This window comes from Dermochelys coriacea, chromosome 4, assembly GCF_009764565.3.
Source record: "Dermochelys coriacea isolate rDerCor1 chromosome 4, rDerCor1.pri.v4, whole genome shotgun sequence".
Lineage (NCBI taxonomy): Eukaryota > Metazoa > Chordata > Testudines > Dermochelyidae > Dermochelys > Dermochelys coriacea.
In genome coordinates this window covers 56,470,487-56,486,914 of record NC_050071.1, presented here as the reverse complement: position 1 = coordinate 56,486,914, position 16,428 = coordinate 56,470,487, and the positions used below count along the sequence as shown (strand labels likewise).

General features: G+C 40.6%; 1 protein-coding gene across 1 annotated transcript in view; it reads left to right on the top strand.

Annotated features, from left to right (window-relative positions):
* Positions 1–16,428, top strand: part of ZNF827 (zinc finger protein 827) — a 138,770-nt gene that overhangs the window by 76,687 nt on the left and 45,655 nt on the right. Inside the window, exons 6-7 of the mRNA XM_038400842.2 lie at positions 9,813–10,052; positions 10,770–10,827. Coding sequence (XP_038256770.1) covers positions 9,813–10,052; positions 10,770–10,827 — 298 coding nt within the window. The remainder of the gene's footprint in view (positions 1–9,812; positions 10,053–10,769; positions 10,828–16,428) is intronic.

The following is a 16,428-nucleotide window of genomic DNA, read 5'->3' as shown; positions in this document are numbered from 1 at the left end:
GTGATCCGGGTAACTACAGGCCAGTTAGTTTGACATCTGTAGTATGCAAGATCCTGGAAAAAAATTTGAAGGAGAAACTAGTTAAGGACATTGAAGTCAATGGTAAATGGGACAAAATACAACATGGTTTTACAAAAGGTAGATCGTGCCAAACCAACCTAATCTCCTTTTTTGAAAAAATAACAGATTTTTTAGATAAAGGAAATGCAGTGGATCTAATTTACCTAGATTTCAGTAAGGCATTTGATACCGTGCCACATGGGGAATTATTAGTTAAATTGGAGAAGATGGGGATCAATATGAACATCAAAAGGTGGATAAGGAATTGGTTAAAGGGGAGACTGCAACGGGTCCTACTGAAAGGAGAACTGTCAGGTTGGAGGGAGGTTACCAGTGGAGTTCCTCAGGGATCGGTTTTGGGACCAATCTTATTTAATCTTTTTATTACTTGACCTTGTGACCTTGTCACAAAAAGTGGGAGTGTGCTAATAAAGTTTGCAGATGATACAAAGCTGGGAGGTATTGCCAATTCAGAGAAGGATCGGGATATTATACAGGAGGATCTGTATGACCTTGTAAACTGGAGTAATAGTAATAGGATGAAATTTAATAGTGAGAAGTGTAATGGATTAATAACAAGAATTTTAGTTATAAGTTGGGGACGCATCAATTAGAAGTAACGGAAGAGGAGAAGGACCTTGGAGTATTGGTTGATCATAGGATGACTATGAGCTGCCAATGTGATATGGCTGTGAAAAAAGCTAATGCGGTTTTGGGATGCATCAGGAGAGGCATTTCCAATAGGGATAAGGAGGTTTTAGTACCATTATACAAGGCACTGGTGAGACCTCACCTAGAATATTGTGTGCAGTTTTGGTCTCCCATGTTTAAAAAGGATGAATTCAAACTGGAGCAGGTACAGAGAAGGGCTACTAGGATGATCCGAGGAATGGAAAACTTGTCTTATGAAAAGAGACTTAAGGAGCTTGGCTTGTTTAGCCTAACTAAAAGAAGGTTGAGGGGAGATATGATTGCCCTCTATAAATATATCAGAGGGATAAATACAGGAGAGGGAGAGGAATTATTTCAGCTCAGCACCAGTGTGGACACAAGAACAAATGGGTATAAACTGGCCACCAGGAAGTTTAGACTTGAAATTAGACGAAGGTTTCTAACCATCAGAGGAGTGAAGTTTTGGAATAGCCTTCCAAGGGAAGCAGTGGGGGCAAAAGATCTATCTGGTTTTAAGATTCTACTCGATAAGTTTATGGAGGAGATGGTATGATGGGATAATGGGATTTTGGTAAGTAATTGATCTTTAAATATTCAGGGTAAATAGGCCTAATCCCCTGAGATGGGATATTAGATGGATGGGATCTGAGTTACCCAGGAAAGAATTTTCTGTAGTATCTGGCTGGTGAATCTTGCCCATATGCTCAGGGTTTAGCTGATCGCCATATTTGGGGTCGGGAAGGAATTTTCCTCCAGGGCAGATTGGAGGGGCCCTGGAGGTTTTTCGCCTTCCTCTGTAGCATGGGGCATGGTTGACTTGAGGGAGGCTTCTCTGCTCCTTGAAGTCTTTAAACCATAATTTAAGGACTTCAATAGCTCAGACATAGGTGAGGTTTTTCGTAGGAGTGGGTGGGTGAGATTCTGTGGCCTGCCCTGTGCAGGAGGTCGGACTAGATGATCAGAATGGTCCCTTCTGACCTTAGTATCTATGAATCTATGAAAATCTTATGTGATCAGTTTTACTTGTCTTCCTCTTTTCTGCTTTATTTCTACCTTAATGGCTCATACTGGCAGCCCAACCTTTTGATGGAAGAAACTTGGACATGGTCTTTCTGAAGTTAATCAATACTGGTTTTAAATAGAGCAGAGGGTGATGCTTTAGAGTAGATTTCTGCACAACTCTCAGGCCCTGCTGCCTGGGGGATTGGGAGAAATCTCTGGAGCTGAATGCCGATCTGTGTACTTTCACCATGGCAGTGCATTGTGCTACAGTTAGGATCTCCCTTATGGTTTGCTTTGGAAAGAGCCTGTAACCTCTAATGAATGCACTTCAGACCAAAAATAAACCATATGCAGTACTCTGTTTGCATGACGGAGTTGGAAAATAGTGTCTCTTGATATGAATAGCTGTACCTGAGGGTTTTATGGGTCACCTGATTGAAAGGTTTCAGAGTAGCAGCCGTGTTAGTCTGTATTCGCAAAAAGAAAAGGAGTACTTGTGGCACCTTAGAGACTAACAAATTTATTAGAGCATAAGCTTTCGTGAGCTACAGCTCACTTCATCGGATGCATAATGCATAATCCGATGAAGTGATCTGTAGCTCACGAAAGCTTATGCTCTAATAAATTTGTTAGTCTCTAAGGTGCCACAAGTACTCCTTTTCTGATTGAAAGGCTTACTGATGTATAAAGTAACAACTCTGGGTGGTTTGATGTTAGTGCTTTAATAGATGCAATAAGCTTCCCCTATTTTGTTAAACTAGTTGGGCATCATGTAAATTAGCAACAGAAAATCAGTCCAAAATTAGAGGTTTCAGAGTAGCAGCCGTGTCTGTCTGTAGTTGCAAAAAGAACAGGAGTTCTTGTGGCACCTTGGATACTAACGAATTTATTAGAGCATAAGCTTTTGTGGGCTACAGCCCACATTGGATGCATAGAATGGAATATATAGTAAGAAGATATACACACACACACACACACACACACACACACACACGGTGGAAGTTGCCATACAAACTGTAAGAGGCTAATTAATTAAGATGAGCTATTATCAGCAGGAGAAAAAAACTTTTGTACTGATAATCAAGACAGCCCATTTAGACAGTTGACAAGAAAGTGTGAGAATACTTAACATGGGGAAATAGATTCAATATTAGATCAGCTAGTCCAGCGGTTCTCAAACTGCAGGATTGCAACCCCTCATGGGGTCACAAGGTTATTGCCTGGGGGTTGCAAGTTGTCAGCCCCATACCTGGTGGGGCTCCAGCTGTCAGCCCCGCCATGTGTGGAGCTGACAGCCCCAGTTAAATTAAATTAAAATTACCCCCGTTCTCCCTGTTTTTAATTTATAAGGAGACAGGGTTGCACTCAGAGGCTTGCTGGATGAAAGGGGTCGCCAGTACAAAAAGTTTGAGAACCACTGACTAGTCCATCCACTGCCCATACACAATTGTTCTCTGCAGTGTATTTTTAAGTGAACAACAGACTATATTTTAGGGTGACCAGATGTCCTGATTTTATAGGGACAGTCCTGATTTTGGAGTCTTTTTCTTATTTAGGTATCTATTTCCCTCCACCCCGTCCCAATTTTTCACACTTGCCCTCTGATCACCCTATTATATTTTGCAGACCAGGAAAACAGCTCTGTCATGCTACAAGTTAATTTGGCCATCAAAGTTTTTTTAAATAGTGCATAAACCGTGATGATAATTTAACCCTGCCCAGCTACCCAGGTGTAATGCAAAAGAAAAGAAAAATCAAAGTAGTTGTCGTGTTACATATTCAACCTTAGTCTTTTCAATGTGCTAACCTCATTCCTAATAACATTGGACCCAGTTCTGACCATGTGTAAAGCTATTCAGGAGTGCAAGGGGCCTCTTACTCCTTGTGACACTGAGTCACAACATGGTCCCCAGTCATCTGCTTGGACAACATGACTATGTGCTTCCCCTTACACAGGTCTTGTGATAAAATTACAGTCTAGCTATGTATCACTTTTTCTTTGCTTCGCTGTTAGGAAAGAGGCTAAGGCATGACTCATGTTTATTTTTTTTTCTGACAGGATGGAATGGAGGCCTAGAATAAGATAGGGAAGGAAGAGAGAAATATTTCAAATGTGTTAGCTTGAGTTGTGGAAGTCTCCCCTGATCATGAGAGAAAGAAAGCACTTGTATTATTCCACTCTTGCCTCTACCTGGCTTATGTCAGTGTCTCTCAATCAAAAGAGTAAGCAGGACAGGAGATTAAACTGTATGGAATGGAAACAGAAATAGAATATTTTGAAAGAGAGGCAGAGCAGCAAAGGTTAACCCGTATCTCTTCACCTAAATGTGGAGGCTGGTCCCAGAACTCTGGATGTCACACATCTGAGGAACATACTTGTTTGCCAAGTTACCTGAAATTTTGATTAATAATAATAACTGATGTAGACCTTCCAAGTTCACTTTCAATGCACTATATTTTATTTTTTATCCTTCACCATTGATACAGTTTTCTATGGCTTATTATAAGAGAAACTTTAGGGAAAGAAAAAATATGCTTTATAGAGCAAAAAATAGTATTGAATTATAATATTTCTACCTTGCTTTCCATTGAGAACTCAGTATAAAATGTTCTTAAGTCTGAAATAAATCAAGTAGATCATGAATGGTGGAGATTTTTTGTCAGTTTGGCCTTTTTTTAAAAAAATTAACAAAGGTTGTCATAAGAGAGGATAGAAAACACTTCATGTAAATCATTCTTGGAACATTCCCATGTAGCTGTTAACTGCTAGCTTCATTTCTATTAGTGCTGCAAATAATAAAGCCTCTTTTCTCCATTTAACAACAAAAGCAACCCAAAACAATCTCCCCTTCCAGGTCCACAATCTAGGGAAATACAAATGAGTCAGTGAATAAGTCAACTTGATCTTGCATGAAAAGGGTTCCTGTATGAAAACTTAATATTTGTACTAAAGCCATATAAAAACACTAGGACTATATTGGGATCGCATGACATCGTGAATGGCTGAACCATGTTATACTACCTTACAATATTCTGTAAATATTTAGGAGCTCAGGACAAAATGCATGGCAGAACTTGAAGATTTGATGGCCAAGATTAGAGAAAAATGGAAATCAAGGAAGGTGCTATGTAAACACATCCTTAATTGGCAAAGGCGGAAACAGAGAAGGCAGAATCAGAGTAACTACTAAGTGAAGTTAGTTGAACCAGTGAACTTTTGTTGGTGAACTGAAGTTGAAACAGCTATAGGATGGTTGTTTTGATTTTTAAAAACATCCCTAATATCCTTACACTTCAAAGAAAAGATTGTCAAAGAGGAGCTGCCTACCCTTCCAAACCTCACTAGTAGGCTATATCCTCCTCATCCCCCAGGAACAGATTAGTGGTCAGATACTGCAGCTATGATCTCCTACTGTCTACACCAATTAATATTCTGACCCACAAATGCCCATTAGTACCACACTAAGCACACAGCTCTCCATGGTGCTCTGATGAATTCAGACAATGAGGAAAGACTGAGGAAAATTATGAATGAAATTAATTGGGAGGTAAAATTGAGACAGGAAAATGTGGACAAAAATTGGAAGTTCCGTAAGAAGAGTTTATTAAATCAAAAAGTCATGATTCCACAATCAAGAAAGAGCAGAGGACAACTTTGGCTAAAAGCCCATCCTGGTCAGTGGCAAAGTGAAAGCAACAATTAGAAATATTTATTTTAACAAATGGGAAAAGGAGGAAACAAATAGGAAATAGCATAAATTAGAATTCATGATGAGGAAAATTGATAAGGGGAGCTAATGACAGGGAAAAATCCATAGCTGGCAGAAGTAAGGACTATAAGAAGGAGTTTAAGTACATTGGGGCAAAAGAAATCCTAGTAATGGTGTAGGCTCATTACTAGGTGGAGATGGTAAAATTGTTGATGATGCAGAAAAGGCAGAAAGTGTTCAATAAATATTTCTGTTTTGTATTCAAAAAGAAGCAGTTTGATGTACCCCTATCACATGAGGAAGATGAAGTACTTTTCTGTCCATTAGTAACTAAGGAGGATGTTAAACAAATATACTAGGGATAAACATTTTGAATCAGCAGGACCATATAACTTGCACTCAGGAGTGCTAAAGAGTTGGCTGAGGAGATCGCTGGGCTGTTGCTGTTAATTCTTAACAAGTGTTGGTATTCTGGGGAAATTTTAGAAGACTGGAAGAGAGCTAATGTTTTTCCAGTATTCAAAAAGAGCAAGTAGGATGATCTCAGTGACTATAGACTGGTTTAGGGTGATCTCAGTCACTGGCAAATTTAATGGAAAAGCTGATAATGCGTTCAATTGATAAAGAATTAAGTCATAGTAATATAATTGATGCTAATCAACATGGTTTTATGGAAAATAGGTCACATCAGATGAACTTGATTTAATTCTTTGAGGAGATTACAAGTTATCCCTAACTGGGTGAAATGTAATGGTCTGCAATACACAAGAAATCAGATTAGATGAGCTGATGGTCCCTTTTTGCCTTAAACTCTATGAATCTTTTAAAGGCTGGAATGCTGATGGAGGAAGACCAGGACTCTGCCAGTACCATGGGCTGGACAATTATAGCTGCCTTGGCCAGTTTTGGAATGCAGTATAATAACTGAGATAGTTTTCAGAGTAGCAGCCGTGTTAGTCTGTATTCGCAAAAAGAAAAGGAGTACTTGTGGCACCTTAGAGACTAACAAATTTATTAGAGCATAAGCTTTCGTGAGCTACAGCTCGTGAGCTGTAGCTCACGAAAGCTTATGCTCTAATAAATTTGTTAGTCTCTAAGGTGCCACAAGTACTCCTTTTCTTTTAACTGAGATAGTGTGGCCCTGTCCCATTAAGGGCTTTATAGATCAGCATCAGACTATGAAGTGAATCTGGAAGTGAACAAGAGCCAGTGCAGATTGAATGTTTGCCTAGAGTCACATAGGGAGTTACAGTACTCTAGACTGGAGCTGACAAATGCATGAACCACTGAGACAGATTTCCTCATCTAAAAGGAATGGACAAAGTCTTCATGCTAGCCAGAGAAGGAAGGCAGCATTTTTGGTTACTGCTGCTGTTTGGATGTCCAGTGTTAGTCATGAATCTAGCATGACTAAATGTTACAAAATGCTAGCTACCAGACTTCAGATGGTAAGAAAGTGGAATTTACTAGTTCCTCAAAGAGTTTCTGTCTTCTAATTAGTATGACTTCTGTTTGTTCAGGGGTCAATTTGAGCCAGCTGTTCTTTATCCAGGCTCTACCTTCTTATATATGCTAAAATATCTGGGCCACTTTGTGCTAAGTAAGAGAGCTGCAGAGCTGCATTTACGTAGGAAGACTGGTTTAGTAGATAGGGCACTTGAGACCAGGATGCAGTCCTTGGCTCAGCCACATACTTCCTGTGTGAACTTGGACAATTCATGTATGTACCCTGTGCCTCAGTTCCACATCTGTAAAATGGAAATAATACTTCCCTGCTGCACCAGGGTATTGTGAAGATAAAAATCTGTTAATGATTGTGAGTTGCTCAGATACCATGGTGATGAGGACTATATAAATATCTAAATAGGTAGAGAGACACATTATCAAATCTATTGCTGTCATCATAGCTAATATTTATCTCATGATGTCCTCTAATACTAAACAAGAAGAGTGACAGAATTAAGGCTTGTGAAACTCCATGTGTCAGAGGTCTCAGGATGGAGTAACAGCTACTATCATCACTCTAGGTGATCTTAAGGAAAGGAAAGAGCACAGATAGTTAAGCACAATTTAAATCCACTCATGCCAGGACATACAGGTGAAGCAGCACCTCGTGGTGAATTGTGTCAAAAGCAACTCACATCAGAGTATCAGCATTGTTGTTTTGCTTCTGTTCAGTTCCGTAAAGTTGTCCGTCCGTGTTACCAATGCTTTGCCAGTTGTAACTTAGCCTGAAGCCAGTTTGGAAGAGGTCAGATGTTGATAGAGCCAGTTCACTATCTCTTTCCCAGGAAAAACAGGGTTGAGAGTAGATGGTAGTTGATGATGATGGCATCGACAATTGATTTTTGGAAGCTAGATCACAGTATTTCATGCTTCCTGGTGGTTGATTACCACCTTTGAGAAAGCAATTGGCTACTTCTATTTCTGTCAGAAGTGAGCCATTACATTTGCTGCTGACTCTAGCAAGAGTCAGAGTTGAGGCACAGATTTTTTAAAAGAGATTATAGTACCTCTCGTTATTGAGAGTGGACTTAGTTCTGAGAAGAAGAATGGTGAACGTGCTTCCTGTAAATGAGAGGCTATCATGGATTCTCAGTTTTCTGAGCAAAGTAGGAGGGCAGTCATCAGGTTGGTGGAGAAAAAACATTCTTATTGGTTGGCTTACAAATCAGAACAGTTCCTTTAGATAGGATTTGGTGGATGCTGTAAGTCAATGAGAAGAACAATTTTTGGCCTTCTCACCAACATGACCCAGACCTCTTCAAATTCTTTATGCTATGCTGCAGTCAAAAAGAACCTTATCAGTAGGGAAGCCAAAGCTCTGGAGTAGAGCTGTTCAAAACTGGAAATTTCCATCCCACTGGAAATTCCAAAATTTTGAAATTTCCTGCAAAATGGAATTTTTTTGTGGAGGGGAAAAGTGTATCTGGACAGTCAAATCATTCACTCTGGATAACATTGAAATGTTGTTTTGTTCTGATTTTGATGTTTTAAAAATTAATACTGTAATTTATACTGTGGAAACTAAAAGGTGTTTCAAAACCAAACAACCCTTAGGGCCTTCCACTCTCCTTTAAACTTTGTTTATAACTGAAAAAACTTAAGTGGGAGTCTCGAACCATCCCTCAGTTCAGGTTCTTAAAATGAAATTACGTTTCAGAGCAGCCCACCTGCTTTATAGGTATTTTGGTGTGCCATGATCAAGCTGCCTTGAAGTGTAGCCTTTGAGGTTCTTTTGAAGTGGAAGGGAGCCAGTATTTCAAGGGGATAAGATCACTTCACCCTTCACCTGCATCACAGCACTCAGCAGCACTTATGAATAATCTAAGTGTACCTACACCATAGAAAACTGAACTGAGAGTTGGTTTTTAGATTATCACCTCATTTTCTTAATTTAAAAGGCCAAGTTTTAGGGCACTGGGCAAGAAGACAGAAGAGGAGAAAATTGGATTTGGAGAGTCGGACAGGAAGGGTACTATAGGTTTGTAGTGTTTTAAGAGAAAATTCCTATGCCTGTTATAGAAAATGGGTTTTAAGAAAAAGAGGAGGCATAAAAATGTTCCTCCTAATATATTTGCTCTTAACATGTGCATAGGATAACTTTGTGTGTGTGATGAGGTTTCAGCTATGCGCCTTTGGGAATTGGTGTCCAGCTGTGACATCATTTAAAAAAAACAAAAACCTTGGCCAATTAGAATGACTGATTAATCAGTGCCCACAGCCAGTAAATTAAATAACTATAGTTTTTTAAAAACGAAAATACATTTTTGGGCAAGCTTCCCGTTTCTGTTTAGAAAAATAGTCTGATGAATATAATTCGGATAGGTTTCAGAGGGGTAGCAGTGTTAGTCTGTATCAGTAAAAACAACGAGGAGTCCTTGCGGCACCTTAGAGACTAACAAATTTATTTGGGCATAAGCTTTCGTGGGATATAACCCACTTCATCAGGTGCATGGAGTGGAAAATATAGTAAGCAGATATAAATATACAGCACATGAAAAGATGGGAGTTGCTTTACCAAGTGAGGGGTCAGTGCTAACGAGGCCAATTCAATTAGGGTGGATGTAACCCATTCCCAACAGTTGACAAGAGGGGGTGAATATCAACAGAGAGAAAATTTACTTTCTGTAGTGCTAACGAGGCCAATTCAATCAAAGTGGGCGTGGCGGATCGTGATTCCCGCTCTCCCCTCCAGAGATCTAAACCAGACCAGTACTACTACACTCAAGTACTTGCTTTCAGCCCTGTTTATGCTGATATCCTAGTAATATGTAAAACTAGCATTTGTTATTCCTCCTCACTTGCTTTGAAAATTTTTAATTGAATTAAACAATCTTGTTTGTTTATTTTAAAACATATTTGCAGCGGAAAGTTACAAGGAAACCCAGATGGTAAAGATTAAAGAAGAACCAATGGAAGTTGACATTCATGAGTCCCAGCCCTCAATTTCACCCAGCCAGACTGTTGGTTACAGCACTTTATTAGGGAGAGAGATTACTGGACACATACAAAAGGTACCAGAGGGCAGAGTGCTCCCAGAGAGAAACCTCTTCAGCCAGGATATATCAGTGAAGATGGCTTCAGAGCTGCTCTTCCAACTGTCAGGTAAAGACAGTAGACATAGCTGCCACGGTGTGTTCTTTGGAAGTGGAATTTAAAGAACAAAAGAAGATAGCTAACATTGTTCTGATTTTACACAAAGTTAAGTCTAGTATGGTATAGAAAATAATAGAAATGAAAAACACTTTCTTCTACGCCTTACATTAGAAATTCAAAAACTTTCCTATAGTATTGGCCAAGAATTCTTTAGCTATTTAGAATATTTTGGGTGTTGTCAGTCAGAGCAGTTTCATAACATTTAAACTGCTTTGGAAAAGCCAGAGTTCAGCTCTTGTGTCTTGAAAGCTAATTAAATAATTCCTGACAGCTGGTAGATACAGATCTGAAAATAAAGTAAAGGAGGGTTTCTGTGCACGACATCTATTGGAATAAGCACGTGATGGTTGCAGCATCAATAGTTCTTCTGGCTGCTTTACAGATTCCCACTCACAGAGGGGGCAAGCAGCAGAGAACACAGAAAGGTTTTAATTGCCATAAACTGAACGAATGCAAGAATTGTGAATAGTGATGCTAAAATATGCAGCAAGACTAATATTGTGATAGTTACAATTTAAAATAAAAATGATTGTAGTCTTCTTAGCTCATTCTAATTATTGGATAAAAGTTTTCCTGTATTGTAGTATAAACCAGCAAGGATATAAAATAATTAAAAATCTGAAAAAATGGTTCTCATGCTAATTAAAATTCTTTGTTCTTCTGCAGAAAAGGTGAGCAAAGAGCACAATCACATTAAAGATAACACCACCAGAACCACAACCAGGTAAGTTCCATCCATTTAGTGCTGCAGCATAAATTGCATGGGTTAGCTTTACATTGCAGTTCATAATTTAAAATGACACCATTTCACAATTGTAATATCATAATATAAATGTAAGATAGTTTTCTGTGCCCAGGGTAACATATATGACTAAAAAAAATTAGGCCTATAAGTCCATGCATATTATGAGGCCATAAAACAAGACAAGATGGCACTCTGGCTAGGGAAACTCCATACCAGAGCTATCTGTGGTAGTGATTCTTCCTTTCCCTGACCAAATGTGCAAACATTCCACTGGAAATTGATTTTCCTAGTTTTATTTTTTTCTGCAAAACAAAATGTTATTTCAGTAAATTATAACTTAAAAGAATATCAGGGACAATTGGTGAGTAAGGAATTATCTAGTTTTTAACACTCTTTTTGTATTGGTCCGTGTCTTGTGGTTCATTTTCCTGACAAACTCAAACTTCTCAAATAACTGTTCAGTTTTGTGATTTGGTCCCACTGAGATGGACCCTCGTAGTTTCTTTCAGGTATCAATTTTTAAAAACTATTCAGATTGAGTGAGGTAAAAGCTAATGAAATATTTGATGTAGACTAATTGTCAGGGTTAGGAAAATGAGGCAAAATTGACAGAGAATTAAGAGAACTAACATATGATTCAACCAGCCTAAATTCTTAGAGGGCTGATGTACAGTATGTTGCATGAGAACAAACCCATAAGGTGCTTATGTTTAAATGAGGAATGGTGACTTATGTCCCTGATATAAGGAGCTTCCTAGTCTTTTCAGTAAATGGAGGCTGGGAGATCTCTTTGAAAACTGTATTGCACTAAGCACTTATTTACCAAACCTCCTCTTCTAACTCTGCCATTCAGTTTGAATTAATATTATACATTATGTACAATATATAGCCAAAGGGCTATATGAATAGCATTTTTTGTAAACACTTTGTATACATTTAAGAGAGTAAACAAAAGGGCACATTGAATTAATAATGACCTTATTCTCTTGGAGCTGGTACCTAGCTTAACTTCAGGACTTTGTATTTTAATTATGCCTTATATTTAAGATAAGACTAGCTGAGATCTCAGCATGTCAAATGAGTACTTTGCTCTGTGAGCCTGAAAATTCCAACTTCATGTTAGAAGCTAAACTGCATAAGGTATGTAGTGAAGTGTAGGTACCTAAAGTGAATTTGCTCACCTCAAAAAGTTTCCCTCCTCTGGCCATTTTCACATCTTCTTTGAACCCATTGTCCATAATGTTCTCATATCTGTGCTCAATTAGATGGGAAATAAGTTTGTAGGGTTTAATGGACAGGAACTTTTTACTGTTCTTCAGCCAGCCTTGGAGTGTATTAACTCACAAATATTTGTACAATACTGCGATGGGATGGACTAGGCTCAAAGGCCCCCTGTCGGAGGCCTCAGGGTTCTGCCACACTCATCCCAGGAAAGGAGCAGTGGAGAAGTCCTCCAAGCAGACTAGAGTGGCTGCAGGTGAAGCAGCCAATCAGGGCCCCAGAGAGCCATATAAAAGGAGCTGCAGAGCCCTACAGGCAGTCCTCAGACTTAAGACACAGTTGGTTCCTGAATATCGCATCTTAAGATGAAAACGTCGTAACTCGAATTTTCCATAGGAACAATGTCGGATTGAGTGTCAAAGTCGAAACCAACATCATAAAGTCGCAACACATTGACAATTTATAAATGTTGTAAGTGACGTTCATCGTAATTCTAACATCATAAAGTTGAGGACTGGCTGTAGTTGTTTGCTATTTGGAGCAGGAGAAGAAAGGACTGCAGGTCTGGCTGCCTGGAAGAGCAGCAAGGCCCCATACGGTTTGCTAGCAGGGACTGCGAGAGCATTGAGGGAGCTCCTGGCTGGTTGCTAGGATTGAGTAGGGACTGAGCCTGGGGAGGGCAGCAGAAAGATAGTGTCTCCTGGGAGGAAGCCCTGGGGATACAACTGCATACCAGGGCTGGACTACTTAAAGACTAAAGCACAGGGAGGCCTAGCGAGAGAGACAGGCCCCGGTGGACCGTATACACCAGAAGGGGTTTGTGCTGGTTAATGTGCAGACAGTGACTCGAACGGAGCGCTGAGTCGCTGAAGACCTGCCTGAGAACCAGTGAAAGGGGTCAACAGAACTAAAGAATGCAGACATGCCCAACGAGAAGGGGTCACTCGCGAGAAGTGGGCTCCAACCCTGTTACGAACACCTAACACTTTTAAGGCACTACTGTAATATACATAATAAAAATTTTAAAATGTCATTTGGTCACCACCAAGTGAGGGCTAGTATGACTCACGTAAAATGTTCTAGCGTTCCTGATTCTTATCAGTTGAGTTTATAATTCATACTCAGGGCTGCCCAGTGTTATGCATCTTGCATGAAACATCTTTGGCTGCCCTGTCACATGCCATGCATTTAGCTGGGCTGCAGGAATGACCTGTAATTGCTGCTGCTGTTCACTAGGGGCTGCTGTAGTAACTGCTGAACAAGCAGCTTCTCTGCCTTCCTTTGCTGCTCCCCTTGCTGGATCTGAGCAGGGTAGGAGCAGCCAGGAGGAGATGGTGATGGCAGCAGGAGCAGCAGCAGCAGCAAGAGCAAGCAGAGGAGGCAGTGGCAGAGACAGAAGTTGAGGGGCCCATTACAGACTCCAAACGTCCCCAGCTTTCCTCCTGTCATCCTCCAGACACAACCACTCCGCTTCCCCTTCACTCATCCACTCTCAGCCTCTGGCTACTCCCTTCCAGTAGCATCCCCATACACTTCCACCCGTCCTCAGCCAGCTTCCCGCACCATCCAGTCACAACTGACACCCACACTCAGTTCCCATCTGTTTCTTTCAGACATATATGGGCACCTTCCCTCAACCTCCCCACTGCCACCTCTTCCAAAGCAAATCCCACCCACCAGCACTTAGCTACTACTCAGACCTGCAGATGGCCTCCTGCACCCATCCATCCTAAACACCCTAGCATCTTCCAGACAACTTCCAGCACCCACCCATCTACCTAGCACTCCCTCCCAGCACATATAATGGCTGCCATCTTGAACAGCATATTGGAGATTGAACCAGTGGCCTCCAAAGCTTGAAACAAAGAGCCAGTCTTTATAATTGGAAGCTATAACAGATTCATTCTTTGTTGATAAGGCGAAAGAGGTGCTTGTAACATTTACCGACTAGGTGGATTACTTTCTCTGGACAAAGTATAGCTCATTCTGGGTATCAGAGGCTCACAGCCCTTTGATTCCTGTATGGGCCCCTGCTTATGTGATGGCCAGCATCCTGGAGGTTTAACAGAGAACCTACAGAGTTAAAAGCTCTGAGGTTGAGCTAAAGAGACAGGCTGACAGCTGTAACAGACTCACATCATCTAAGGCTAGGGGATAGAGGGGAATGTGTAATGCACACTGATTAGTGGGCTGCATGTGCACACACCTCAGCTGTCAAGTTTTGTGCAGCTCCATGCCCTACTTCGGCTACTGCTTAGTGTTGACCATAAGCTTATGTTTATGGTTACATGCAAATTATTTGTAAATATTAGGGCTGTCAATTAATCACAGTTAACTCGTGATTAACAAAAAAAAATTAATTGTGATTAAAAAAATTAATTGTGATTAATCGTAGTTCTAATCACACTGTTAAACAATAGAATACGAATTGAAATTTATTAAATATTTTTTGATCTTTTTCTACATTTCCAAATATATTGATTTCAATTACAACACAGAACACAGTGTACAGTACTCACTTTATTTTTATTACAAATATTTGCACTGTAAAAATGATAAAAGAAATAGTATTTTTCAGTTCACCTGATACAAGTACTGTAGTGCAATCTCTTTATCGTGAAAGCGCAACTTACAAATGTAGATTTTTTTGCACTCAAAAACAAAACTATGTACAGTAACTCCTTGCTTAACATTTTAATTATGTTCCTGAAAATTTCTACTTTAAGCAAAATGATGTTAAGCAAATCCAGTTTCCCCATAAGAATTAATGTAAATAAGGGGGGTTAGGTTCTAGGAAAATCTTTTTCCCGAGACAAAGACACACACCGTGTGTGTGTGTGTGTGTGTGTGTGTGTGTGTGTGTGAGAGAGAAAGAGAGCGCGATGCGCATTGCCTCTTTAAGTACGCTCACCCCACTCTAAGTGCCTTTTTAAGTAGATCAGCAAGTTGAGACAACAGCTGCTGCCAGCAAGCTCCCTCCGTCCTGAGCCCTGTCATGTGTCCCCCTGCTCTGTGGAGATGGGGTACGGGGGGCAGGAGTGGGGGGAACACCCTGACATTAGCACCTCTCTTCCCCCCTCACCCCCTCTGCACAGCAAGCAGGAGCCTTCCGGAAGCAGCTCCAAGGCAGAGGGCAGGAGCAGCACTTGGCAGTGGGGGAGGGACAGCTGAACTGCCTGGCAATTGATAGCCTGCTGGGCGGCTGAGGCACAGGGAACTTAGGGGAGCGGGGAGCTGATAGCCCACCCTGGTTCCAAGCTCCCACCAGCTAGCTGCAATGGGTTACTCTTCCTGCAAGCAGTGGACAAAGCAGGCGGCTACCAAACAACGTTATAAGGGAGCATTGCACAACTTTAAACGAGCATGTTCCCTAATTGATCAGCAACATAACGAAACAACGTTAACTGGGACGATGTTAAGTGAGGAGTTACTGTAAAACTTTAGAGCCTACGAATCCACTCAGTCCTACTTCTTGTTCAGCCAATCGCTAAGATAAACAAGTTTGTTTACATTTATGGGAGATACTGCTGCCCACTTCTTGTTTAAAATGTTACCTGAAAGTGAGAACACATGGTTCTCATGGCACTTTTGTCGTCGGCATTGTAAGGTATTTACATGCCAGTTCTGCTAAACATTCATATGCCCCTTCATGTTTTGGCCACCATTCCAGAGGACGTGCTTCCATGCTGATGACACTTGTTAAAAAATAATGCATTAATTAAATTTGTGACTGAACTCTCTGAAGGAGAATTGTATGTCTCCTACTCTGGCTTTACCCACATTCTGCCATATATTTCATGTTATAGCAGTCTTGGATGATGACCCAGTAATGTTGTTGTTCATTTTAAGAACACTTTCACTGCAGATTTGACAAAACACAAAGAAGGTACCAATGTGAGATTTCTAAAGATAGCTACAGCACTCGACCCAAGATTTAAGACTCTGACGTGCCTGCCAAAATCTGAGGAGGTCGGGGTGTTGAGCATGCTATTAGAAGTCTTAAAAGAGCAACACTCCAATGTGGCAACTACAGACCCCGAACTACCAAAAAAGGAAATCCACCTTCTGCTGGTGGCATCTGACTCAGATGATGAAAGTGAACATGCATTGGTCTGCACCGCTTTGCATTGTTATTGAGCAGAACCCGTCGTCAGCATGGATGCTTGTCCTCTGGAATGGTGGTTGAAGCATGAAGGGACATATGAATCTTTAGCGCTTCTGGCACATAAATATCTTGCAACGCTGTCTATGGGAGTGCCATGAGAATGCCTGTTCTCACTTTCAGGTGACATTGTAAACAAGAAGTGGGCAGCATTATCTCCTGCTAATGTAAACAAACTTGTTTATCTTAGTGATTGG